We start from the raw sequence: 25,165 nt of genomic DNA, 5'->3' as shown, positions 1-25,165 counted from the left end.
GATGGCATGGTGATTTCTGCCCTGCCACCATCTGCCACATCTACACATGCCTTTAGTCCTTTAGTGACTTCCTGAAGCATACTGCACAAATGGTGAGCTGCCTTATTTGTTTTTTGTAATCCAGAGTGATGATGATTTCAAGAGAAAGAAGATAGCTTTGAGAAATGTACCATTCAATCCTGCATGTATACCACCATCAAAAGTGTACCAACATCTCCATCACAGTGCAAGAGTTCTAGGCTCTTGTCATATGTGCGCTTTGAGAAGTTCTGTCTGCCTCTCTGTTTTGGAACTCACTTCTTCCTAGTTTTAAGTGTTTAAACCAAATCAAACTGTGGAACAATTGTTATTCATGAAGTGAAATGTCTCATAGTCCTTGACAATAGATACCACTGCTGGGAGGGTAATGGTGATGGTATCAATTTACAGCCATCAAGAAACTGCCAGTAGGAGGCTTAAAAAGTACAAAATCTATCCAAATTTGAATTCTTTGTGTGAGATCAGAAAGCACTAGATTAATACTTGAATTTTTTAGTACTGGCTTCTTTCAGGGATCCTGAAGATGATGGCATGCATTTCTTTTGTTCTTTAACGCGAACTTACCTAAAGATTCTGCTGTCCATGTTGCATAAAAGCCACCTCCTTGAACTGAGTGATCAGAGTTAAAGATGACGACTAGCTTGTTGGAACCAGACCGAATAGTCCCAGGTGAGGTGTTTCCACAATACTTTCCTATGACAGGAGACCCTGGAGAGCCACCATTCAGGATAGTAACAGAATCCCACTTACAAAGTGAATGGTTTTCAACGTGGAAAGCTGTAAAAGTAAGCTGCAACATACAAAGGTGACATTCAGTTCCTAAAACCAGTCACTCTAGGGGAGGGTTTAGAGCAATTTCAGACAGATCTTGTAGCCATCATGGCACAATAATTTTTGGGTGCACTCAGAAGTCTTCTTCATGATGCTTTCCTGCAAGTATTGATTGGAATCTTGCCACTACAAGTAACAGCAGCTACTTAGCTTGAAGAAACAAGTGGAAGAGGAATTAATATGTTCAAAACTGGCATTATTGTGACTTTAACATATTTTGAAACTAAGTATGTGCTTCAAAACAGTGTTGAATATGTACAGGTGTTGAACCACTTTCCTGCACTCAGTTTCTGTTCCTGAAATGTAAGTAGCTATGCAAGCAGAAGGCCTTGAATTTTTTTCTTCCTATTATTTCAAATCAATATACTAACATTTGCTAAAAATAATGTTAGTTTCCACCAAAACAGAAACAGTTCCGTGGTTTGTTCCTGTGGGCCTGGATGCGTTGCATAAACAGACTGGGCTGGACAGGCAGCCTCTGAGCCTGTCTGCCTCCCACACTGATGTCATTTGTCCTTGGAGAGATATGCTCACAGGTGGGATTTTCAGTTCAAACATTTAGATTGCTGATCCTGTAGACTCCTGGTTTGTTGATGCTGAAATATTGATGTACACTAGTTACTGCCTGGCTCTGTTTCCATCAGTTTTGGGGTTTTTAAACCAGTTTCAGGAGCAGGATCTTTATAGAAAAGTTTAGCAAATACACAGTATTTTTTCCTGTACCTTTTGTGTGTCTTCATTTCCAAAAGAACCTGTCTAAGACTAAATAAAAATTTAGCTGTAATAGTTTAAATTCAAAACTTTGCCAGCAACTGAAACTGGCAGCTTATACTGGAAAAAATTAGTCTGCCTTCACTGAGAGTGCAGCTACTCAGTTCTTTCAAAACAGAAATATGCTTTCATCTGATTAAAATTAGTTCTGCTTTAAACTAGTTCGTGGATTAAATAGAAATCTTGTGTTCTACTAAAATAATCCTGTATTCCCTGAAATAAGTACATAGGCAGTGGTCAGAATATCATGTAGCAGAATAATTAGGACTATGGGTTTGCATTTCTAACCTTTGGAGTTGTAAGCAAGGAAAACATGATAGGGAAATTAGTGAAAGACATTACATATGAAAATCTGCAATGTGTTTTCACAAAACTGCTTTTCTGACCTGAACCATAAATGCCACTGATTGGATCTGTGCTTGCAAGAATCAATCAAATAATTCAGTGAATTAAGTTTTGCACTGCTTGGCCATAAAGGTGCTTAAATTGGTCTGTCAGGAATTTGACTCAAGAAAGTAGCACCTCAGGCAGACTTTTAATACTTATTGGGAAATAAGAGCAACACTTTATTGATGTACCTTGTACCAGAAATCATATTATGTTCCAGATTAACCAGTAACACACAAAAGTAACTTTCTAGTGGCTTGAAACTTTCCAGCAGAGAAGAAAAACCTTCAGCCTCATTTATTTTCATGACAGTGAGAATATCAAAGAACATCTAATAAAATTAGTTATTTCAGCTTTGTAAACATAGAAAGTCATCATTTAAAGGAGAATTCAGTGCCGTGTTTAGGGATCAAGTTATCCTAGGATCTTTCTGCTTTTCAGAAAGAACTATCTGGTTTTGTTGTGCTATCTTCATTCCCTCTTTTAGGTAAAGTCAATGGGAAGATATTTCATTCCTCCACATTTCTGACTTTCCAAATTTTCTCACATCTGTTCTTCAAAACTCAGAAGGTACTTCTCACACTGTCTGCTGTGCACACAATTGTGACATGTTACTCACAGTGATGGTTTCACCTTCAGGGGCTTCCAACACCCAGGAGCAGCGATTCAGATTGCTGTAAGGCTCTGGGTAGTTAGGGCTTGAGATAACTCCCCTTTCACCTGACTGTATACCACCACAGGCTGAAAAAAAAGTAACATTCCAATATGTTTTTGGAACTGAACACTATAATCAAATGAATGAAAGATTTTTCAGCTTGTAATAGTACTGAAATATATTTAAGTTGTACTGATAGAGACAAAAAAGAACAATTTATCTGGGAAATTCCAAGTTTTAAAATCTTTGTCATTGAATAGTGAGTAAAAAGATGCAATGACCTTGAAACTTTGCATTTATTCTGATACTTAATATAACACTGCAAAACCTTTGCCAGCTGATACATCTGCCTCTCCACCTTATCTTCCATTTATCTCACTCTTAAGCCAACCAGTGCCATTCTTGGACCAACACAATGAAACCAAAAAGTTTCTGATGTGTCTAGATAAGCCCAAAGGCTAAATTCAGCTGTGACAGGAAGAGTAGTTGTTTGGGCACCTAAATGGCAAAGTGGTGTAATTTGCAGTGATACAGCTTCAAGTGGATTTCAAAATGTGTGCAAAGGTTCAAGCAGCAGAATGCATTTCAGCTCTGCTAGCACTCCAGAGACCTATTTGAAGTAAGTCAAACTTGGCTGGTATTACCTGTTACATCCCTATTCCCAAGAGCAACCAGCTGTTCTGAGTGTTGCACAGCATTGCAAAAACTCAAAACGTGGTTTGGGGAATGGCAACAGTGTGGCAGAAAATAAATCTGAGAGTTCAACTGCTAGCACATGCTTGCTTTAGAAGGATATAAATAGTAGCAAGTACTGTGTAACTTTTGAGGACCTCTTTGAGAGTTGATCCCATCATGACTATTGCCCGTATCACCAAAAGACTAGCAACATTCCCCAGAAGTGCCTCAGTCAGCCAAGGCAGCAGTCTATCAAGCCATTTACCTTCAAAGGTGTAATGGGCCAAGAATCCTTTATCTTCTCTGTTTTCATCACTTACAAAGTGTACCCACACCTGGGGGGCAGCTATAACTAGTGGCACAGATGGTGCAGACTGACCACAAAGCCTGGCTATTAGCTCTCCATCAGCATCCCCTAAATAAAGAAAGTAAAAAAATATAAACACAACACTTTTTGAGTCCTAAAAGAGCGACAATAACATAAAGGAATAGTGCAAACATGCAATTCATTGTGTTTTGACAAGAAAACAGAGAAGAGTACATATCACACAGTAACTGATTATTTGTTATGGATATGAGCAGAGTGTTGCAGTTCATTGCTGAGATCTAAATCTTGGCAACAAAAAAGTTCACTCCAAAGCTATATTAATGATCCTTTTATTATCCTGGGCTCCTTTTCTCCCCTTCATGCCATCCTGCACACTTTCATATGTCATATCAGACACACAAAAACCTCACTGTTCTGCCCCAAAACTACAGATCTTTTGGGGCAGAACAGTGGAAAGAGATGGCCTAAAGACCGTATCACATGGACACCTATTGAACCTTTGTTTTTGTGAAATTCTCATTAATGTCAACAGGGATTTTGAGTTTTCTGCTATATAGAGATGTGCACGACCCATGAACAAGCTGTCATCACTGTATTAATAGTGGGCATCTCAAAAGAATTTTGCACATCTCAGCTCCATTTGGGGTCTCTTGGGTAACTTAAAGTTGAATTAGACCTTTCCCTAACTACGTATCTGCTGTATCAAGGGTCTTAAAGAGCACCTGCCTGAGTGTAGTGGTATTCTGCACTGCTGCATCTCATTGCTCATTAAATCTTACTTGTCAGCATACACAGATGAATGAGGGTATTCTGCTTTTGACACCAGACTAGCTGTGAAACTGGAGTTCCATTATTAGTGCTGAAATGAACACTACTATTTAGATGACAAAACTGTGTAGAACAAAGCAAGACTACACTTTCTTCCCTTTTCTTTGATTGTATTGCCTGCAGGCCTGAGGTTCACAATAAAGTGAGAGTAGCAGGAATGGATGAGTAACACAGCAGATATATTTTACTATTTCTTTCTTTGAGTTTTCTTTCTATTATTTCCCAGCTCCAGTGCATACATGGGAGAGAACTGCTAGGCTACAGAGCTATGCAGGCTCTGGCTCTACACAGGACAAACTGATGTTATACAGCCAAGAGCTCTTGCTCAAATGAGTGCAGATATGGATGTGACAGATTCCCACTTTACCTTTTCACATGTTTCAGAAAGCATTTCCTGGTAAATTAAAACCTGCTCTCTCTGGGACTCACAGGTACAGCTTTTCTGTGAAGAAAACAGCTGCAGCTTTCATACTACACTTGGCAATAGCAGAATGACTTTCATATGACATTTCCAGTTGCTTGCTCTTGTGGATAGATAAAGATGCTCAAATATTCCGGGGTATTACTGGTGCATTAATCCTGTGATTTTTTTTTCCCCTTTTAAATGCTTTAGTCTCTGTTTTGCAATGCATTCTCACAGGAAATATGGATTTCTTTTTGGAGAATCATCTTATAGAACACAAAAATGGGTCTGAAGTGGGCCTGCAGTCCAGAGGCTATGAATAATTAAAACATTCTTTACTCCATTCCTGCTGTCCCTGGAGATATTTCAGGACCAGGCAGAGAATGGGGAGTGGACCAAATAAATTGTTTTGATGGCTGCAAATGCCATCTCTCAAGGAAGATTAAGTGAAATTCATATTGTCCCTTGTAAAGAGAGAGTCAGGTGAGTATTGCAAACAGCAAAACTATTTATCCCCCCAAGATGTCTATCCAGTTTTCCATTTTCTCCCCTGAAAGAACAGGCGACCAAATCCATGCATCCATCGCTCTGGCAGTGAAATCCCACTTCTGATAGTGGATGCAACATGGGAGGCATGATATGAAAACTCTCAAACATACAGATTCTACAACAGCCACTCCCTGCAAATATATATGAACCAGATTTGGCACAAACACAGTTGTACAACCAGAATCTTGGTAGATTTATCCATTCTCCTGCTGAACATACAAACCTATTCGTAGCTCTAGGTAGTCATACTGGCAGTTCTGGTGACGTTCCAAGTGGAAATCCTCAAAAGATATATAAATGGATGAATTATAGTGGGAGGGGTTTTTGATGATCCATTCACAGTTCAGGTTACTTGTGTAATTTGTGATGCCATCATAACCAGGAGAAGAGAAATTCCCGCCTGCATATGCCATCAGGGTTCCCCCACAAACTGCAGAAACAAAATATAGTTCATTTAAAAGTAGTAATAATTCTTGCATGAGGAGATCTCATGCAAATAGTAATGATTCTTTCCCCTCTTTATTTAGGTATGCTCATATCAGAAAGCACATGTGCTGATTAGATCAAAACCTTTCCATCTTCTTACTTTTTTATAATTTACTGCTGTGTGCAAGAGAATTCGAGTCCTCGAGTTTATTGGCAAGTCTTTAAAAACATGCATATAAGCAAAGAATGATTATTTACAGTATAAATAAAATATTTCACCAGCACTATCAATACAACAAGCATTATTTCATATTTTGATAAAATCTCACTACAGCTTCAGTTCGGTATTGTCCAGCCCTACTCATTACCTAATTCTAGACTCAAGAGGAAATTTTCATGGAAGATACCCTCATGCCATAGTAGGATGCTTGGAGTGGGAGTGGGAAAATAAGTTCAAAAGACTAAAGCCTGCAGTAGTAAGGCTCTGCCAGCTGCCTCCTCTCTGGAGGCTAGGCTTGCAAAAGTAGGTTAGCTGCACTCTTTCACAAGCTACAATAAATTAATTACCCCTCTGAGTAATAAGGAAGCACTTGAATTATTCAATTTGTCTATAGCACTATGCTTTTTGGAACCTTTCATGGAATAATGACACTTCAGACCATCTCTTACTCAAGACTAAGTACAAAACAATAAATCAGTAGAGAGAGCAGGGACTGTAATTCATACAGAGGCACATGAAGTCCACTGCTCCCAGAGGTTCTCCATTTTTTCAAGTCTCTTCAGCTAATTAAAGATACATATCTATTCCCATCCGGAGATGTAAGAGAAAAAACGGTATCAGAGGTTTATTATCTGCTCAGGTAAATTTTTTTTAATATGTGCCAGTACTCTAGCTGTGAAATGACTCACCAAAGATCAATCACTTAAGTCAAAAACACACTACCTGCATCTTCACTAGAGGTGTATGAGACACTGAAGCCTCTGGTTGCATGGGACATATCTGTCACCAAAATGACTTTCATTTTGTTTCCAGTGGATTTCACCTCAGTGCCTGGATTTACCTCTCCACACAGTTTGGCCAGCTGGGGAGAGTTTTGCCCAAGGCCATTGTAAACCTGTGGGGTCAAAATAAACTCCAGTTACACCAATATACAGTTTTATGAGCATCTCCTGTATCATTTAACAGTGTTAACCATCTTTAAAACAAAGTTCACTGATGTCCCTCACAGGGGGTTAGTTCTCAAACTACTTAAAACCTTGCAACAAACTTTCATTGCCTCGAATGGATGAGGCCCTGGAGTAAACATCAAAAATAATTTGCTTATTTTGGTGAAATACACACATATTCTCTCTTTCTCTCTCTCTTTCCTTCTTAAAACAGAAATTGAAATTGTTTTATTGAGAAGCATACTGTGTTTTAGCTCAATATTAATATATTCAATCACTTAATAATGCCAGCTACTGATCATAATAATTTAATTTCAAATCATCCTCTTTTTATTCTTGGTAAAGCCAACATCAGCTTCATCAAAATCCTCTCCAACATATTGAATGCTGGTGGGCATTTCTGATTATTTCACTTTTTGATGATCCAGAGATATTTTGCTCTGTTTCTTTCATGCACCCTTTAGCCTAGAAATTAATTTCCTTCTTTTTACTCTGCAGTTCAAGCAAGGCAGAAATGATGCTTCCCATTGAGACTTGGAATATATTAGAGTGTTGAAGGCATAAAAGCTGGCAGGAAAAATCTTCCTTTAAGAGATCATTAACTGATAAAAAGCCAGCTCCCAAAGGTTTGTCTAAAGCATCTGTGAAGAAAAACATGGGAAACATCGTCTACAAATGTCAAGGGATGGATAGCTATTTCAGCCCCCCATGCTTGTGCATTGATTGGCTTCTGATCATCCTACAGTTAATTTCCATGTTTGCACTGCTTATCTGAACAAGTGGGAACCTAAACTCTACCTCACATTCCTGCAATTTCATAGAGGAATCATGTTTTTGAGGCATTTGTACATCTGACCAGGTCCAGGTCTGTGTGCCAGATTTGATTTTTTTTCACAAAATAATGAGAAATCAAAAATAAACATGATAAAATAACCAATATCTATATTTTTGGAGATGGAGAGTGATATAGAAGTAGAATTTATTGGGGTTTCCTTATCTTTAGTTCAGAGGAGTCATTTGTTGCAGCCTCTGGCTTTTTCTTTTCCTTCCTTTTTTTTTTTTTTTAATTGACAGCAATAACAGCAGCAGTAGATACCTCCAAAATCAATAAAACCTGGAACTGACTGACGGTTTTTGTTTCCACAGAAAAGAAACATTGTAAGCTTTCCAAAACCCCAGATTTTTTTTTCATAATTGATAAAAAGACAACTCCAATGATTCCTCAAAGTTTTCCACTCTGCCTGGGCCACAATTTCAAAAGTTCTATAGTCCAAAACAAGCAGATGTTTTTAGATGCTCTACAGAGATAGCTTTCTCTCATTAATCTGCTTTTCCCAGATTAAATTATGATTTGTCTTAAAAGCATATATAGACCTGTAAGTGAATTTTCAGCTTTATTATGTCAATTAATTCTCCATAAAGGGATTAGGAAAAGCAGTTTCTGACTCTACATCCAATACTCACAGCCACATAATCTGATGAGCAGCTCCAGTGGTCTTCAGTTTCCATGTCATTAAAGGTTAGGGTCACACGCCGGCCTTCTTCCACTGTGATCCTCCATTCACACACTCGGTTATGTGGGTATAGGTTGGGATAGTTGGGTGAAGTAAATGTTCCAACAGGTGCAGTAAGATCCCCACCACATTCTGAAATGTCCAGATATTGGGACACTTCTCAGAGTAAAGCACTGCTTATAGAATTATAGCAAAAAAAATCAATGCTGCAGAAAACGAGATCCTGAGAGGCTGATTTGATTGGCCTACCCTGTCCATATGTTTGTCTAAACAGCCAAGTTCCTGCCAGTCTTTATCACTCAGTCATAAAAGCATTTGAGTATTAACTGACCATAGCCACTCCTTTTAGTCTAATTTAGTCTAATTTTAGTCTAATTGTTAATAATCACTTTTCTGAAGGGCTCATCTCAGGCTTCAGAAGCCTGGGTGATCCAAAGGCTTTGATGTCATATGATGCAAGCCCCTCATTGTGGCAAGACTGAGACATTTCAGACTTTCAGAGGACTGAGCAGAGCTACACAGAACAAGCAGAGTCTTAGAGTGAGTAATGATGGAGGATGTATTTTTCCTTTTCTGGATAACAGAGGTAGAGAAAAACTTTAAGGTATTTTAAGCAACACTTTTGAGTACAGTTATTTTGTGCTTTTCCTATATTTTTTATGAATACCAAACTATGCTGTGAGGAAAGAACAGTGAAGGTCTTGGATATAGAGAGTGCATTTTTTCTGAAACCTGTGACAGAATTTTAGCAGCTTACCCTCAGTTTCCTTTTAAAATAGAGCGACATAATTTAATGCAGTGTAGTGGAAGTCCCTTTCCTCATGCTCACAGATTCTGCAGAATAGTCTGATCAGTGCATTCACCTGCATTAAATTTTTGGTAATAGAGTTTCTCATCTAAGTTTGCATAAAAGGATCCTAGGAGTGGAATAACATTCTTCTGGAGATTGTTTCCCCCTCTGTTGTTTTATTGCAGAATCAAACATGAAGAAAGCATTCAGCTGAACTTTTAAATGAGCTGGAAGGAGTTAAGAAGGGTCAGCAGGAGATTTTTCAAGATGACTATCGCAAAGAATTACTAAAATAGTAGCCATATTTTGGTAGGACAAGCATTGCATGGACAATGAAGATGGTGAAAGAAGTGTGAAGCAGGAGTACGTCCATGTCCTCAGTCCTTATTAGAGGAGCTCTTTGAAGTAACTGTGCTCAGGAAAAGGGACAATGGGCACAAACTGAAGCACATGAAATTTCACCTGAACATATGAAAACACTTTTCCCTGTGAGGGTCATTGAATACCAGTATAAGTTGATCTTGAGGGATGTGGGAAGGGTATATTAGGACATCCCTTGACTGACTGTTGAAGAAAAAAGGTGTGGAAGAGTGTGCTTCCTTGTGCCACTGATGGCAACATCCATTATAGCAGGAGATTGCTTGCTTCAGCAAATTTCAGCTCAGCTAAGTTGTTGCCAGAGAGCTCTATTCATACATCCCCCCAAAGTTTAAATTTAAGAGCAAATACACACCACTCCAAGAACAAGTAATCTATAATATATGTTGTATTTGTGCAGTTATGGTCTGTGGTGTAAGTTGCTTTCTGAGAGTATATTTCAACCTTACAAATCCAACCTTCAGTACTGGAATCAAAGCGCAGTCTGAATCCTCGGGCATTGACTGATTCATCAGTGACAAACTTGACATAAGCAAAACTGTCAGAGGTGTCCACAGCATCAGGGAGAGTATTACCACAGTACCTGCCCAACAAATTTCCTGCAAAAATCACATAGAGAAAGAGAAATTTATATCAATATATTATTTATATTTATATTTATATTTATATTTATATTTATATTGAAGGGTCACTTTCCAATTTAATTGGACAGGCAGTAGTAAACTAGTAGAATCAAGTTATTGCTGGCAAACAGAAGGATTTTGCTTGCCTAACTTTGCATCAGCAAGCAAGGCAGACACAAGCAAATACTGTACATTGAAAAGGCTCACTTTGCACCCAAAGAGAAATGCTTTCAGGAACCTCTGGTGAGGTTTCATAGTAGTACTAAGGAGGGGAAGAAAAACACTGAAATAATTCTCAGACCAGAAGCGTTGTATTCTCGGATCTCCACAAAGTCATTTGTGCACTTGGAAGAGTTTTGAATATCTAGGCCTTCTAATCTGATGGTAAGATAGTGGCCCCTGGGACCCTGAAGAAACCATTCGCACAGCAGGTTGTCTTGATAATGAAGGTCAGGATACCCCATGCTTTTGATGGTACCAGTTTGTCCTATCACTGTCCCACCACAGGGAGCTGCAAAAGGAAGAATATTGTTCGGTTAGCTGTAGAATCTCAGAGAGATGATCTTTCTCCTAAACAAGACTTAAAGGTAAGGCACAAATGACTTGTTCTCTAACTGTGGTAATAAAACAGGAATTGCCTTCCAATTAAATATCTTCCATGTTTTCAATCTAATTCAATCAATCCTGGTTGCTGGTTTGTTTCATTTTTTTCAGCCCTCCCCCCACCCCACCATTGCAAGCATCCCTTCCTCTCTTTCATATATCTTATCATTTGAATAAACTTACAGTTTTCAATCTAATCTCTGACTATGTCCATATTTACCAGAAAACCTTGCAAAGATGTATCAGATAAATTAAAAAGAAATGAAATTTGCTAAGTGTGAATCTAAATTTTTTATGACAGACAAAAGTTGACTTCTGGTTTGGATCAACAGTTATAGTTCAGCCTCCTTCTTCCTTTAATCCCTTCCTGTTCACTCCTTGTGGTGTCTTAGTGAGTAATCACTGCACAGTGTATAAAACAGCTATTAATTTTTAATTGTCTCCTTCTGAACACTCATTTCTCTGCAGTACCTGCAAACATAAGTTTTAGTGGTAAGGCTTACAGCAAACGTGCTTACAGGCACATGGTGTGATTCTTGGGGTGGTCATGTTCAGGGCCAGGAGTTGGACCTTGATTATCCTTGTGGTTCCTTTCCAAATCAGGATATTCTATGATTCTATGAAACAATATTCTCAGGTGGAATAAATTGGTTTTTTTTTTTACAGTGGTTTCTGTGTCTGTCAGTTACAATCTTTCCATGGCAATAACAGTTGTGTTCACACCGTTACATCCTTGATTCGTTAGGGCTTTGTTTCAGGATGACTGGCATTCAGCTAAGATAGTGTAAATCTGTTGTGGCTAAATGTAAGTTACGGCTTCATATACTAACAAATATACGTATATACGAAGTTTCTTCAGTTTTTACATTCAGAAATATGATAGCACTCTATTTTGGCTTAAGTGTTTTAGATCTAACACAATCACCAAAGTTCTGTGTAAAACAATATAGTTCACTACTTTGCCTTTGAGAAATTAACAGTCCTTAGACTATCCTATATGAGTGATACTAACATAATGGCTGTTATTCTTTGAAGATTACTAACATTATCAAACCCCAAAAAGTAGCTTATTTCTGAATCTGATCAAGGACTATTTTTTTCTTGAATTTTAAAATATTTCTAGTGCTTTCTAACCCTGTTTTTTCAGCTTGAGAGCAAATAACTTTAAAGTATTTATTTTCCCAGATGACAAATAATGGTTCTCATTGCTCATTCCTTTTCCAGCCCATTATTATGCTGCCCCTGTTTGTCTAGCAGCTTTGTTATTATAGAGTGATTTACATTTACATAGAGAAGCTCCTAATTAGCTCTTCTACTGCCAGCTCTTTGCTGACCTTTGCATTCACCTTCAGAACCTCATGAATGCTTATGAAAGTTACCCTAAGTTTGCATTCTGAAAATCAAACCATGTTACACTACTTTATCCACACTGACCTTTTTTCTACTGCTACTTTGACTTTGACAGGAGGTTATCCAGTAGTTGTTTCTGCTGCTGCTGGTCTATGAGCACTTTCCTATTAATATTTCCCTAATTTTCACCTCTTGCTAGGTGCAGAACATGCTGATATTCTGATGCCTTAGCTCTAACACTAACTGAAAGCAGCATGTACCTGTCAGCCCATCTCACAGGTCTGATTTAAGCCCTATTACAAAAGCCTAACACTTGAGACCAAAATCTTCTTTAAAATCATAGAAAATGATAAGTGCAAGCATTACCAATGGAGTATTTAGCATTGAATCCCATGTGTGTGGCACTGCTGTCAGACCTGAACCTCAGGTACATGACAGCTCCTGAGGATCTCTGTGAGCCTGGCATCAAACCTCCACACAGCTTGGCAATGAGGGGGGCACTGGAGTCGGCACCGCTGCGCAGCTCTAGGTAACTGGAAGTGCAGCTGGAAGAGGAGAGAATTTTCTTTTCAATGTATGGCAGTATTGGTTCAAAATCATTCCAGTACATGCATAAAGCCATGAAGCTGTAGTGAATTAGATTGGTTTCCATGCAGTGTGACCAGGACAGAATCAACAAGATCATAATCCATTGCAGTTATGTAACAATTGAATCAAAAGAAGTGCTAGAAACATTGAGAGAGATTAATCTAAAACTCAGTCTATGATCAGATCAGATATGACAGGAGCAACTTCTGGATAGGCATATGAACAGCACTGGCAAAAGTAGCTGGGACCATCTTTAATACATTTTTTTGGCAGGATTCAGATTCAGCAGATATTCCCTACTAAGTCTCACTGATGAGTGTTGAAATAAGGGACAACAAGAGGACAGATTAAGGGAATAGAAATTCAGTTCTGGGGTCTAATGAGGTGGGCATACAAAGACCCAAAATATCTTAACTATAAGCTTTGTCTTCAGAATGGTGCAGTGTCCTTGAAGCCAGAAAGGACACCTTTGGGATTCTCCATCCTTCACTATTTTTTCTGGATGTGGTTTCACAGGCTCACCTTTGCCTTACAGTGAACTTCATCTAATCAATGAAGTTACATCAGCTGGAAAATAGCCTTGTTTTATGCTTCAGGCAGGGAGTGCAAAATGTGTACACCCACAGCAAACCAGCAGCCGGGCAATGGAGGAAGGAGGCAAAGTGTCATGGTGGCAATCTATTGGCTTTAAAAGCACCCGAGAGTCCAAATGACTGAAAACCTGAATATGAAAGGACTATAGGGCACAGATTTTACAGAAAGCACTTTTTTACCATGGATGTTCCACTTTTTCTGTCATACTGATTTCTGTTATGCATTGCAAAGTGCTAGGAATGTAAACCAGTAACCTGATAGCTTCAATGATCTCTCAAAAATTTCTTAACCCCATTTAATTTTAATTATGGAAGTGTTTATTCTCTGGGAGGAATTAGAGAAAGTAACAGGTAAAGAAAAATCAGAATGGAGTCTCTGAAGAAACATAGGCAAAATTGGATGTATACTTTGGTGAAGGTTCAATGTAAAACTGATCTTCAAATTGCAGCTCTACTGCATGTCCATTGGGAGCAGTTATGGTCCAGACACAGTCAGCATGCGGAGGGTAATTGCTCGGGTAGTTGGGGGAAGATGTATATCCACTGGGGTTGAAATCATTGATATAAATGTTCCCTCCACAGGCTGGGAAAGAAAAGATCACCAATAAAAAACAATATGAAAAGGAAATGGGTGAGGCATCAAAAATATGACTTATCACGATATTCCAACACAGTTTCCTTTTGATGTCATACAGTTACATAAATAAAACCATGTATGTTATTGCTTACTGTGGGAAAACATTTTAATGCAGTAGAATCCTATATTCCTGTCCTCCTACTTACCTAGCCCTCCTCATTTCAAAGTGTTCAGGGCCCTGAATTAAACTGTATTATTTCTTCCTTGGATTGCTTCTAAAACAAGCACAAAACTTATTTCTTGCCTTGTTCCTATCCCAATTCCCAAGAGCTAGGAAGTCCACAAGTCAAACCCATCAATATTTCTGTGAATTGTTCCCAACATCTACTTTCCAAGAACTGAAATGTCTGTTTGAGATAATAATGAATGTGTGAGGAATGCCAGTCAGAGGAAACATGAGGATTTGTTCAGGTCCTTAACCTGACAAAAATACCTTATTTTGACCAGAACCTTTCTGTCCCAAACCCCCTCTATATTCTAGCAGTATTGGTTTAACACAATTCCATAAATTGAAGTAGTAGAAATGCTATTGTACGGCTCCACCTATTTCCCTCATGAATCCTCTAATGTAATGCTAATTCTTTGGGGCAGCAAGGAAAATAGGCAGAAATCAAGCACTTAAAGATTTGAGCTGATTGACAGCTTGCCTTAGTTGTTTAGATACACTGTTTAACAGGTGTCTGGGTGTGCCAAGTGGTGTGTGTTACGAGCACAGTGGGATAACTGCAAATGCCAAGTTCGTGATTTACTCCTAGGACCTGGGTCTCCATTTTGTTCATTCTTTCAAAAAAAGTTAGCTTTGGCAATCAACGTTATTTTCTCAGTTGGGAGGAAAACCTGTGAGAAATGTTGCCACCTTTCTAGACACACTACCCTGAAAAATTCCTAACTTCATTTACCACTTGTGCTGGGTAGTAAATGTTCAAAATAATGTTCTTGTTTCCAGGAGTTTTTCCTTTCCTGTATGAATTTTTGACATCTCTTCCTAACTGTAGATGCTACCTCTCTACTAAAGGGTCTCCCGCTTTTCTTTTGTTTTAAATCCATCTTTAATATCTTCAGGTTCTGTGACCTGACACTCTTTAAAAAGGAAAAATCTGAATGTCAGATCAGAAGTCATGCACTGTACGACATTTTTGCAGACATCTGATTTTACCAGAATTGGACCTTAAAACAAAAATATCCTTTAAGAGGACAAACTCCAAGTTACATGCGTATAAGTGGCAGAATTTGTTACCTAGACTTACCTAGACTCTTAGCCTCATATTTCAGTTTGAATCCTTGACCCTCGTTCCTGCTGTCAGAAGTGAAGTGGACAAACAGCTGATTGTCTGTGGTGTACATGGTAGAGATAGGGCTGGTTCCACAAAACCGTCCATTCCCTCTTCCAGACACTAAGGGTGGGGCAGCATTATCTAACCCATTCTTCAGCTAAAACAGAAATTGCTAATGTTACTCAAGCAAACAGCCCTGGAATGTAAATTTTGAGCACACATCATCTTAATGCTTCCAGCCACAGGGGAAATTATTAAACTAGTGATTAATTAATGCACATTAATAAAAAAGAGAGTGAGATAGAAAGAAATACCATCTTTGGTATTTCTCTTTGGTATTTGCACCCCGTGACATCCTGAGCTGCTTTACTGACCCTGAAATCTGTAAAGTTCAGAAGCTTTAACAGCTTTGAGGATTTGGTGACCCAGCCAATAACCTCACCTCTACGTAATCTCCAAGGATGCAGGAAGTATCCTCACTCTTAACCTGGAAAGGCTGTTCAAAATGAACAGCAATGATAAATCCAGTAGTTACCACTACATGCCAGGAACAATTCAGATTAGGAGAATAGTTTTGAGGGTAGTTGGGGGATGTTATCACACCCCTGCTTGTGTGCAAATAGCCTCCACAACCTGAAAAAAAAGGTGAAAGTTGAAGCAAAGAGAAATACAAACATCAAATATTCACCCATTCATTTTGAGAAAAACCCTGTTCCTGAAAGATGTGATGGGTAAAAATAAGTGTTGAAATGAGTGTATGAAGCGCTGAGGGGCATATAGCAATGCACATGATGAATGATCTCCCAAAACACAAGCTTATGGATTACAAGATGACACCCACAGAAATTCCTGACAGTGAGACTGTTGTCAGGCTTAGCAGATGAATAAGCAGGTAGCAATGTCAAGGAGGTTCCATGGCAGGAGCTTATCATTACCCTGTCTGAGGACATTGCTTCTAGCCATGGACCAAAACACTGCCATCTACCCCAGCTGCCAGTCAGAAAAATTTCCCCTGATTGTCACGGTTGCCCTAACACCTTCTTGGTGCCTCAGCCCATTCAGGGATCTCTTATCATTCCTGAGTGGGTGTTGGAGGACTGTTGCTGGAAATTGCTGACATTCCTGCTAGAATTTATACAGCTTTCTGCATTTGTCTCTTCCTGCTTTGAGTCATTTATTTCCCTCTCTTACTTGAGCATTTTTTCACCCTTCAGCTGAGCTGTTATAAACTCAGGCACATGCTTTTCTTCCTTCTGAGAAGTGACTGGTCTGGTTGAATCACACTTTGTGCATTATATTACTGGGAAAATAGCAAATTTTACCTATGTAGAGTCAGACATTTATTAACACATATTCATGAGAGGTGAATAATTAGATGTGTGATTAATTAGATTGTAGACAGCTGTTAAAAATACCAGAGTCTTTTACCCCATTGTTAGCAGCAAGGCAGACATTTATCTGGGGGAGAAGAGAAACAAGTCTTACTTTTGTGATAAGAGGCATTAAAACCAGCTCCAGTGACACTTGCATCCGACATGAAGTGGATGAACATTGAATCTCCAGTTGATCTTATTGGCCCAGGAGGTTCTCGTCCACACAGAGTAGCCAGTACTGGGGAAAGACTATTGTCTCCTGAGATAAAAAGAACATGTTAGTGTTAAAACTAAATCAGTCCACATCTGCCTGTTTGTTGCTGTGGCTCACACTTACAGGAAGGTGCTTTTCAAGACCTTTAAGCCTTTACAGATTTAGAAATATTTTTATAGATCACCAAAGATTTTGCCAGACTTTGCTAATTTTATGTTAACTAGAAGAATGTCTCAGAATAGAGGAAGAGTACTGCTTCAGGGCATGTTCTCATTGCTATCTAGATTGCTTAAGCTCAGTGGAGATGAGAATTTGAGGTATTTGGACCTTGGGTCTCTACTGCACCCTGTCAGCACAGGGCAAGATTGACTTCTCACCATCTTTGATAATAAGTTTGTCATAGTTGCATGAGTTGTGAGATTCTATGTCTAGTCCCAGGATATTGAATTCCACAGTGGATCCAGGAGCTCTGATAAGCCACATACAGTCCTCAAGATTTCTGTAATTCATTGGCCAGCCCGGTGAGAAGAGGAATGAAGGTGTTTCTTCAGTTGTTACAGCCCCTCCACATGCACCTGTCATGGACAAGAAGACAAAAATAGAAAGCATCCTCTTTTAAACAGAACACTCCCCTCATGTAATATAAGATGACAGTCCTACAATTACACACAATGAGGGCACAGTGATGATGTGTATAGTTACAGTAATGCAGGAATTCTTTAACTTCAGGTCGGATTGGAAGTATAAAACTTGAAAGTCCTCATCTGTGAGGATGTTCCTGTGCCGCTTGTTGCAGCAATGATGTGACCTATTTTACCATGAGGAATATCTAGCAAAGGACCTAAGAGCATGTACCACAGTTTAACATAAGTTGTTGTGCTGTTTCATATCACAATGGCCAATGATTTAGAATGGTTTTTCAACAGGGATAATTTTCCATGAAGGCATATCAGTGTTTAGATTTAATGAAATACCTGTGTAAAGAAAAATGATCCTCTAGCAACATACTTATTTTTAGAACACTGTAAATTAGTATATCTGAGAGTCCCTAGAAATTGTTTGAAAGAGCTAGTAAAATGCTCCATTAAAGTGTCACTGAAAGCTTTCTCTCATTAATAGCTAGAGCTTTCTCTAGTGGGGAAGTTGGTTTGGAGTTCTTTAAGTAAAGTTGAGTGTATCACTGGCTGTATCACTTGTAACTGTGCAACCCACTGAAAACCCACCTCTAGCAATGGGCTGTGTAACAGCAGAAGCATCCACTGCATACCACTCCAAAAGAAAGCCTTTTCCAGTCACAGACGAATCTGACTGGAACTGGATTGTCATCGAACTGCCAGAGGATGCAAAAGAAGCAAGGTCTGCGCCACAGTATGTTTCAATAAGACGAGAATGAACAGTGGGCCCATCATACACCTGCAGAGAGAATAGTGCTGTTCCTCACAGAGCCAGATTTTCATCTGCCCCATACTCAGCAAATTTCCAAGGAGAAAATTACCCTCTTTAAATGAGTGAGGGATCTTTCAGCAAACCTAAGTTAGCAAGAAACCTTTCTTATAAAAAAGGAACAAATTATATTCTGTTAAATGTGAAACTTTCACAGAACAAGGATTTGAACGGAAGCCATCAAATTCAGCTCATTCCCTATCACAGGGCTGCTCTTTGGGGACATAGAATGGCATCCCACATTAAAAAAAGTCCACAGGTACAATTCTGATCCTTGACGGGAAAAAAAAACCCCATGACATGTAGTGAAAAGAAAAGGAATTACTTTTCTTTTTTTCCTTTCTCTTTTTGCCCCCACTGAGGAACATATGTATTTTGAGTTCTTTCAGATACTTATGCAGAAATATTTTTTTCATTGTATGTATTTATAAGCCAAAATCTTGGGTGGTTACAAGATGTTTCTCCTTTGTCACCTTTCAAGACTATTTTGTTCTTTTCATCTACCACCCAGTAAAAATGTCCAGTAGAGAAAGCTAGGAAATATTAAATAAACATTAACATTACATTAATGATCTGATCCTTGAGTCAGGTTAAAGGTCAGGCTGATTTACACTCACTAAATGTCTAGCTGGTTTAAGAAACTTATTTTGCTTTCAAAGGGACAAAGAAAGGCAGGCTGAGTTAGGAGAAAAAATTGTTGGTAATGTATGACATGAGATGAAAGACAAAGTTTTATTTCCCTTTTGAACTAATATTACATTTGAATATCATTAAATGAATAATGAACTGAAAACATAGAACTAGTATGAACTTTCTCAAATATTAAAAAAGGATAATTGATTTACTGCTTTAAAAAAACCCAAAAGAAAGCAAGAAGAGATTTACCTTATTTAAGTGGTTATGTTAGCTAAGTTCAGAAAAAAATTGTGTCCTCTATCGTTCCATTTTACTTAGCACTGTGAATGCTGTATTGAAGAAGCCCCTGCTTATTGCAGGGCGCTGGGTTAGGTGACCTGTAAAAGGCCCCTTCCAACTCCAAACTATTCCATTATTCTATATTTAACCTGGCTAGACTGTAATACAGGGGAGTACAGAAAAACAATCAAACTGGAAGAAAGAGGCACCTTTCTACTGCCACCAGCAAAATTACTGATGCAGAGAACAAAGAAGATGCAAGTAAATGATACCTTGTAGGATTTTAAAATAACTATTTTTAGAAGCACTGTTATTATCACTGTTGTCCTTAACTGAACCAGCACAGAGCAAATTTCAGTCTGGTATCTGACCTGAAATTCTTGAATATTAATATTCAGGATTGTACCATTGCAGACTTATTTTTAGTAAATTTCAAACTTACAGATTGGAAATACCTGTTAGGGATCCAAAGAGTATGTAACTCTTCCTAAAATTTATAATTATTGAAAAGATAGCATAGCAAAACCAATAAGCCACACCAAATATTCATAAATGCTTCCCATTCCTCCTGTAGGTTTCTCTATTCATCCATTTTACTAAAGTAGATTGAAATAAAATAACTTCTCAGAATGAAATCACCTTTAGATTGTCATACTGGCACCTGTGATGATTTTCAATATCCATCTGCAGGATACGGATATGGATAACTTGTGAAGCATTAACACTTATCCGCCACTGGTAGCTGGAATTGTGAGGGTAACTTCTGGGCCACTGTGGTGAAGCTATTTGTCCTCTGTCTCCCACAATGTCATTTCCATACACTGAAAAACAAGAAAGAGACAACGAATGCCTCTAATTCACAAAGAGTAAAAGAAACACTGGGGCCCATCTGACTTAGTTTACTTTGGACTAGACAGTGCTGTAAGGCTGTAAGACATGTCTCAGAGAGTCCTAAGATGCACATCTAATGATTTTCTTGTTTTGAGGGCTGCAGTGTTCCCTTTTCTGAAAGAAATTACCCATTTGAGCCACATGGGTATATGTGTAGGAGAGGTGGGAAGACAACACATATAAACTCCTCCCTGACTGACTACTTTGTGTTCATTTCTACCCAAAAGCATTAAAGAATTTTTTTTTTAAATGCCTTTGCATGTTCTGGTAAAAAATGCTTCTGAATTCATTGAGGTCTGAACTATTGATAATTCTGTTTGAAAATGAGTAGTTAAAATCTCAAAATAAGGAAAATTATTAGAAGTTTAGCTTGCATAATCAGAATGGCTGTGGACATTTAGCTTCTGAAGTCTGTTTGTGCAGCAGAATTTCCCTCTTTCTAATTCTGCTCCCTGGTTGATGGCATCTAGATCCAAACCAGAAGACGGACACTGTCATACTCAAAAACCAAAATGGAAAGCTGTAAAAGAAATACTTTTTTCTTAATTTGTCAATTGCCTAATAAATATGATACATTTACAAAATTATTCAGTATACCTACATGCACATGAATTCTGTTCTGGCATGTTTTAAAGCACACCTTTACATTTCTACAGATATTTTACAAAATAATTTTTAAGCGAAGTTACAGCTTTTTTGACATCAGCAAATATTTTCTAATAGACTTTACGGCCAAACGATCATATTTTAGAATCATTTTGGAAGTACTATGGAAGAAAGATAGTTTTCAATCAAATTACATCTACTTACAGTGAGAGAAGGTGGCCCTGAAGCCAACATCCATGCCTGAGCTGTCCGAGACAAATTTGACCCACAGGATATGTCCAATAGTTGATGTATAATTTAAAGGCAAGGAGTTCCCACAGAATCGTCCTGCCAGCGTGCCTGTATCATTCCCTTCACGAATCTCCAGGTAATCTTTGGTGCAGCCACTACTATTCTCCACCTGAAATGCTCTGTTTCAATAGCAGTAGAAGAGCATTAGCATGCATATGACTGGCACATCAGAGTGTGGCCTGCCAGGCCATGAATCCCACTGTAACTGGTATGCTGTAAGAGTTAAGAAAAAGGCAGCAACAAAACCCTCATCACCTGCCAAGGCCACTAATACAGGGGTCCCTCTTTCCAGCCCCTTATTTTATAACAGAACTTCAGTGTGCAGAGTTACTCATTTTAAAGAGTTCTCAAATCCTTGTAAAATTTCTTGGTTCTCCAAGAACAACCATGAAACACAGCCCTGAGATACAATCCAGATTTTTAATGTAAATCCAGTGAGTGTTGGATGCAGAGAATATTTTAGCCCCTTCATATGTGTATTATTTCAGCACACTCCGTGGTGAGAAAACATTTGCTTATTTAGTTGTAGTTAACACCTCTCAGCTCAGAAATCCCTTAGCGGTTTCTCCAGAATTATAAAATATTACAGTTTCTCTGGCCTCTCTGAGTGTCACACATCTGGGTGTGCAAAATAATAACAAGGATTATTATCTATTCTTCTAAACTACCTTTTACTGTAGAAAAGAAATGAGATATAGTGATCAAATGATAAATTTTTAATTATTGCACCAAGCTGAATGCTAAATATGTTCTAAAAATCATGATTTGTATTTCCAAGTGAAATGCTTTAATGTAAACCAAGATGGTTTTTAGAAGCAGACTATGAATATATAGCAAAGATTCCAGAGAGTGCCTCTAATAACCAGTGCCTTAAATATTTGTGCTTTCTGATTTTCTGGTAACAACTTCTCCCTTTCAGGTTTGAATTTAGCCATATGTGTTCAGCATACCATGCTGTGAAATGGTCCCAACCACTCATCTGGATATATTTCAGAACAATTTAAAGCTAACCCTCACATTACAAGACAGACATTTCAGTTCAGACTGAGCTGAAGAAAATGAATTACTTGTAGCAACAAAATTTTATAACGCCCTAATATGAAATTAAATAAAACAAATAATGCTTTCTAATGCAATTACTCCATGCTTTCCAGTATTTTCAGCTTGCCTTTCAGCTATGTGTAACTGAAGAAAAAGAATTAACATCTACTCAGTGTCACTTTATGTAAGTGAATTGTATGTTCCTCAGAAAGTTTCTGTGGAAAACTAGAATTTTGGTTTGCTTCTGAAAAGTTATTGTTTATTTTGTAGCATTTGGAAAAATGTTTTCAGGCTTTTGGAAAACCTTTTGGAAAATGTTTTTAGGCTCTAGTACTTTTTCTCTGCTTCAGTGAGTAGAGGAGGAATACAATGTCCTTTTCATTGCATTAGTGAATCAGTACATGCCTAACAAGTTGTGCTTTATGCAGTCAGTGTGTTACCAGAAAAATTTTCCTTTTGTTCTGATTAACTGCAAATGCAGGTTTCAGAGTTAGTTTTCTTTTCGTGCTCATTCTTGGTAAGCTTTGCTAAAGGTCAGTGCTCTCTTTCTTGGCAGCAGCCACTGTTTGATGCCCGGAAATGGAGAGGCTCAGAAATCTACCTCATGGGTAAAGAACGACCTAAAAGCCCTGGTAAAGGACTCCACATTATTCTCCACATGACTTTCCTGTCAGAAGTGTTCAAAGGAAAGTTAGTTTGCTGAAGGGAAAACAAAATTCAATCACATATTCTCCTGATTCCTGTTGTAGATCCTCTGCTTTAACTGTGGGAGAAATTTTGAAGAGTTTAATATCAATTTTAGAATCCCAGAATAGAATCATATAATGTTTTGAATTGGAAGGGACCTTAAAGTTCAAGTAGGTCCAAACCCCTTGCTATGGAGAGGGACACCTTCTGCTAGACCAGATTTCCCAGAGCTCCATCCAGTCTGGCCATGAACACTGCCAGGTTTGGGGCATCCACAACTTCTCTGGGCAACCAGTTCCAGTGCCCCATTCTTTACTGTTACAGTAAAGAATTTCTTTCTAACATCTAATCTAAACCTGTCCTTTTTCAGTTTGAAGCTATTGCCCCTTGTCCTGTCACTACAGTTGCTCATGAAGGGTACCTCTTCATCTTTCCTGTATGTTCCCTTCAGATACTGGAAGGTTGCCATGAGGTCTCCACACAGCCTTCTCTTCTCTAGCCTGAACAGCCCAAACCTTCTCTGCCTGTTTGCAGTAGAGAGGTGCTCCAGTCCCCTTTTCAACTTTGTGGCTTCCATGTCTTTCTTACACTGTGAGCAACACAACCATATGCATATTCCATGTGGGGTCTTATGAGAGCGTAGTAGAGGGGCAGAATCCCCCCTCGACCTGCCACACTCCTTTGGATGCAGCCCAGGATTCCTTTGGCTTTCTGGGCTGTGAGTGCACATTTCTGGCTGTTGTTGAGCTTTTTTCATCAACTATCACCTCCAAGTCTTTCTCTGTAGGGCTGCTCTAAATCCCTCCTCTGCCTGGCCTGTGGATGTATCTGGGATTGCCCCTACCCAGGTATAGGATCTGGCACTTGACTTCGTTGAATTTCATGAGGTTTGCATCAGCCCACCTCTCAATCGTGTCAAGATCCCTCCGGAGGTATAACTCTACAATATGTGGAATATCTAGGTCCTTTATATTAATCAGCTATATAATAAACACTAAAATGAATCTTTACATTGTAAATGTAAGGAAATTCCTTTGTAAAGAAAAGGCAGAGTGATGTTAAATTTCCTCTTCTTGTTTATGAGAGAGAACTGGCTTCTTCAGCATCCCATGCTGCTCAAATGATAAACCACCTATTTATATAATGCCATATATGCCTTATGACTAAGACAGGGAAACACTGATTGCAAGCTGCCACTAACCCCTGCTGTGTTCTCTTTCCAAGTTACTCTAAAAATATGTTTCAGCTTTATCATTCAGTAATTACATTTCCTAATAAACACAGAACATCCTTCCTTCAGGTCTGTTAAAGGCTGAATAATAACCCCTGGCAATGCATTTACATGAAGGACAGCTGGAGTCGGTTGCCAGGGGAGCTGATGATTGTCCAGACACACTCGCTGTTGAGAGGATATGGCTCGGGATAGCCAGGGCTGTTGAAAGCTCCTCTGTCCATGTGGAAAGTACCCCCGCAGGCTGCAACAAGAAAGAGACAGTAGAGGCTTGGAAAGGGTGGCATAAAAAACAAAAAAAAAGCTTGACAGAGCCAGAGCATTTGCTAATCAAGAAAGCATTTCTCCTTGTCTCTTTGTTCTTTGCTTGTTGATATATGTGCTGAGACCTTGGCCAAAAAGGGGAAGGGCAACAGGGAAGGTTAAAAAATTGAATGGCAGAGAGAAAAAGAGGTAAAGGATATGTTCTTTTTCTTAAAAGTCAGAGGCATAAGGAAGTAGCATCTGTTGTATGGACTTACATGATGACGATGCAGCATAGGTGGCATGGAAGCCCCTGGCAGTAATGTTGTTGTTGGAGATGAAGTTCACCACCAAGGCATTACCAAAAGAAGTGATAGGATATGGCATAGTAGTGCCACAGTAACGGCCTGAAAGAGAGCAAGCCAGAGAGGGAAAAAAAAAGTGTTCAGCATGTAATTACAACTGCTAATTTAACATTTGGAGTTAATGCCTGACAACAAGCAGGAGTAGCATTTGTTGTTTACAATTGCAGTTGTCAGTTCAATCTACATAAAAATGAAATAGTCCATTTAATTTGCACAAAACTCAACTCTTGTGGCAATTTTTTTTTAAGAGAAAAAGAACCTCCTGCTCTCCAGACACCCTCATCACTGGTTATTCTGTCATTGAGTTCCCTCAATGAAAATGAAAAAAAAAAAGAGAAATTACTGCCTAATTGGAAATAAACCCCCCAAAAATCTATCAAATATATCTGACAGCAGTTTCCATTTCACTCAATTGGTTTCTGATGAAAAAAACCAAGTGAAAAATAACAGACTCCT

The 25,165-nt window shown here is 38.6% G+C and overlaps 1 protein-coding gene across 1 annotated transcript in view; it reads right to left on the bottom strand.

Moving 5' to 3' along the window:
* CUBN (cubilin) overlaps positions 1-25,165 on the bottom strand; it is a gene marked incomplete at its 5' end in the record, with an annotated part of 143,441 nt that overhangs the window by 34,228 nt on the left and 84,048 nt on the right. The window contains 19 exons of the mRNA XM_082298647.1: positions 604-829; positions 2,648-2,769; positions 3,624-3,773; positions 5,690-5,896; positions 6,836-7,007; positions 8,524-8,705; positions 10,200-10,340; positions 10,666-10,875; positions 12,684-12,862; positions 13,907-14,081; positions 15,383-15,566; positions 15,852-16,042; positions 16,895-17,041; positions 17,374-17,571; positions 18,220-18,409; positions 19,994-20,175; positions 21,056-21,261; positions 24,213-24,345; positions 24,623-24,751. Coding sequence (XP_082154773.1) covers positions 604-829; positions 2,648-2,769; positions 3,624-3,773; positions 5,690-5,896; positions 6,836-7,007; positions 8,524-8,705; positions 10,200-10,340; positions 10,666-10,875; positions 12,684-12,862; positions 13,907-14,081; positions 15,383-15,566; positions 15,852-16,042; positions 16,895-17,041; positions 17,374-17,571; positions 18,220-18,409; positions 19,994-20,175; positions 21,056-21,261; positions 24,213-24,345; positions 24,623-24,751 — 3,324 coding nt within the window. The remainder of the gene's footprint in view (positions 1-603; positions 830-2,647; positions 2,770-3,623; positions 3,774-5,689; positions 5,897-6,835; positions 7,008-8,523; positions 8,706-10,199; positions 10,341-10,665; positions 10,876-12,683; positions 12,863-13,906; positions 14,082-15,382; positions 15,567-15,851; positions 16,043-16,894; positions 17,042-17,373; positions 17,572-18,219; positions 18,410-19,993; positions 20,176-21,055; positions 21,262-24,212; positions 24,346-24,622; positions 24,752-25,165) is intronic.

Source organism: Coloeus monedula (genome assembly GCF_965178545.1).
Source record: "Coloeus monedula genome assembly, chromosome: 1".
Classification (NCBI taxonomy): domain Eukaryota; kingdom Metazoa; phylum Chordata; class Aves; order Passeriformes; family Corvidae; genus Coloeus; species Coloeus monedula.
The sequence above is the reverse complement of the archived record's forward strand: the minus strand, read 5'-3'. Positions and strand labels throughout refer to the sequence as shown.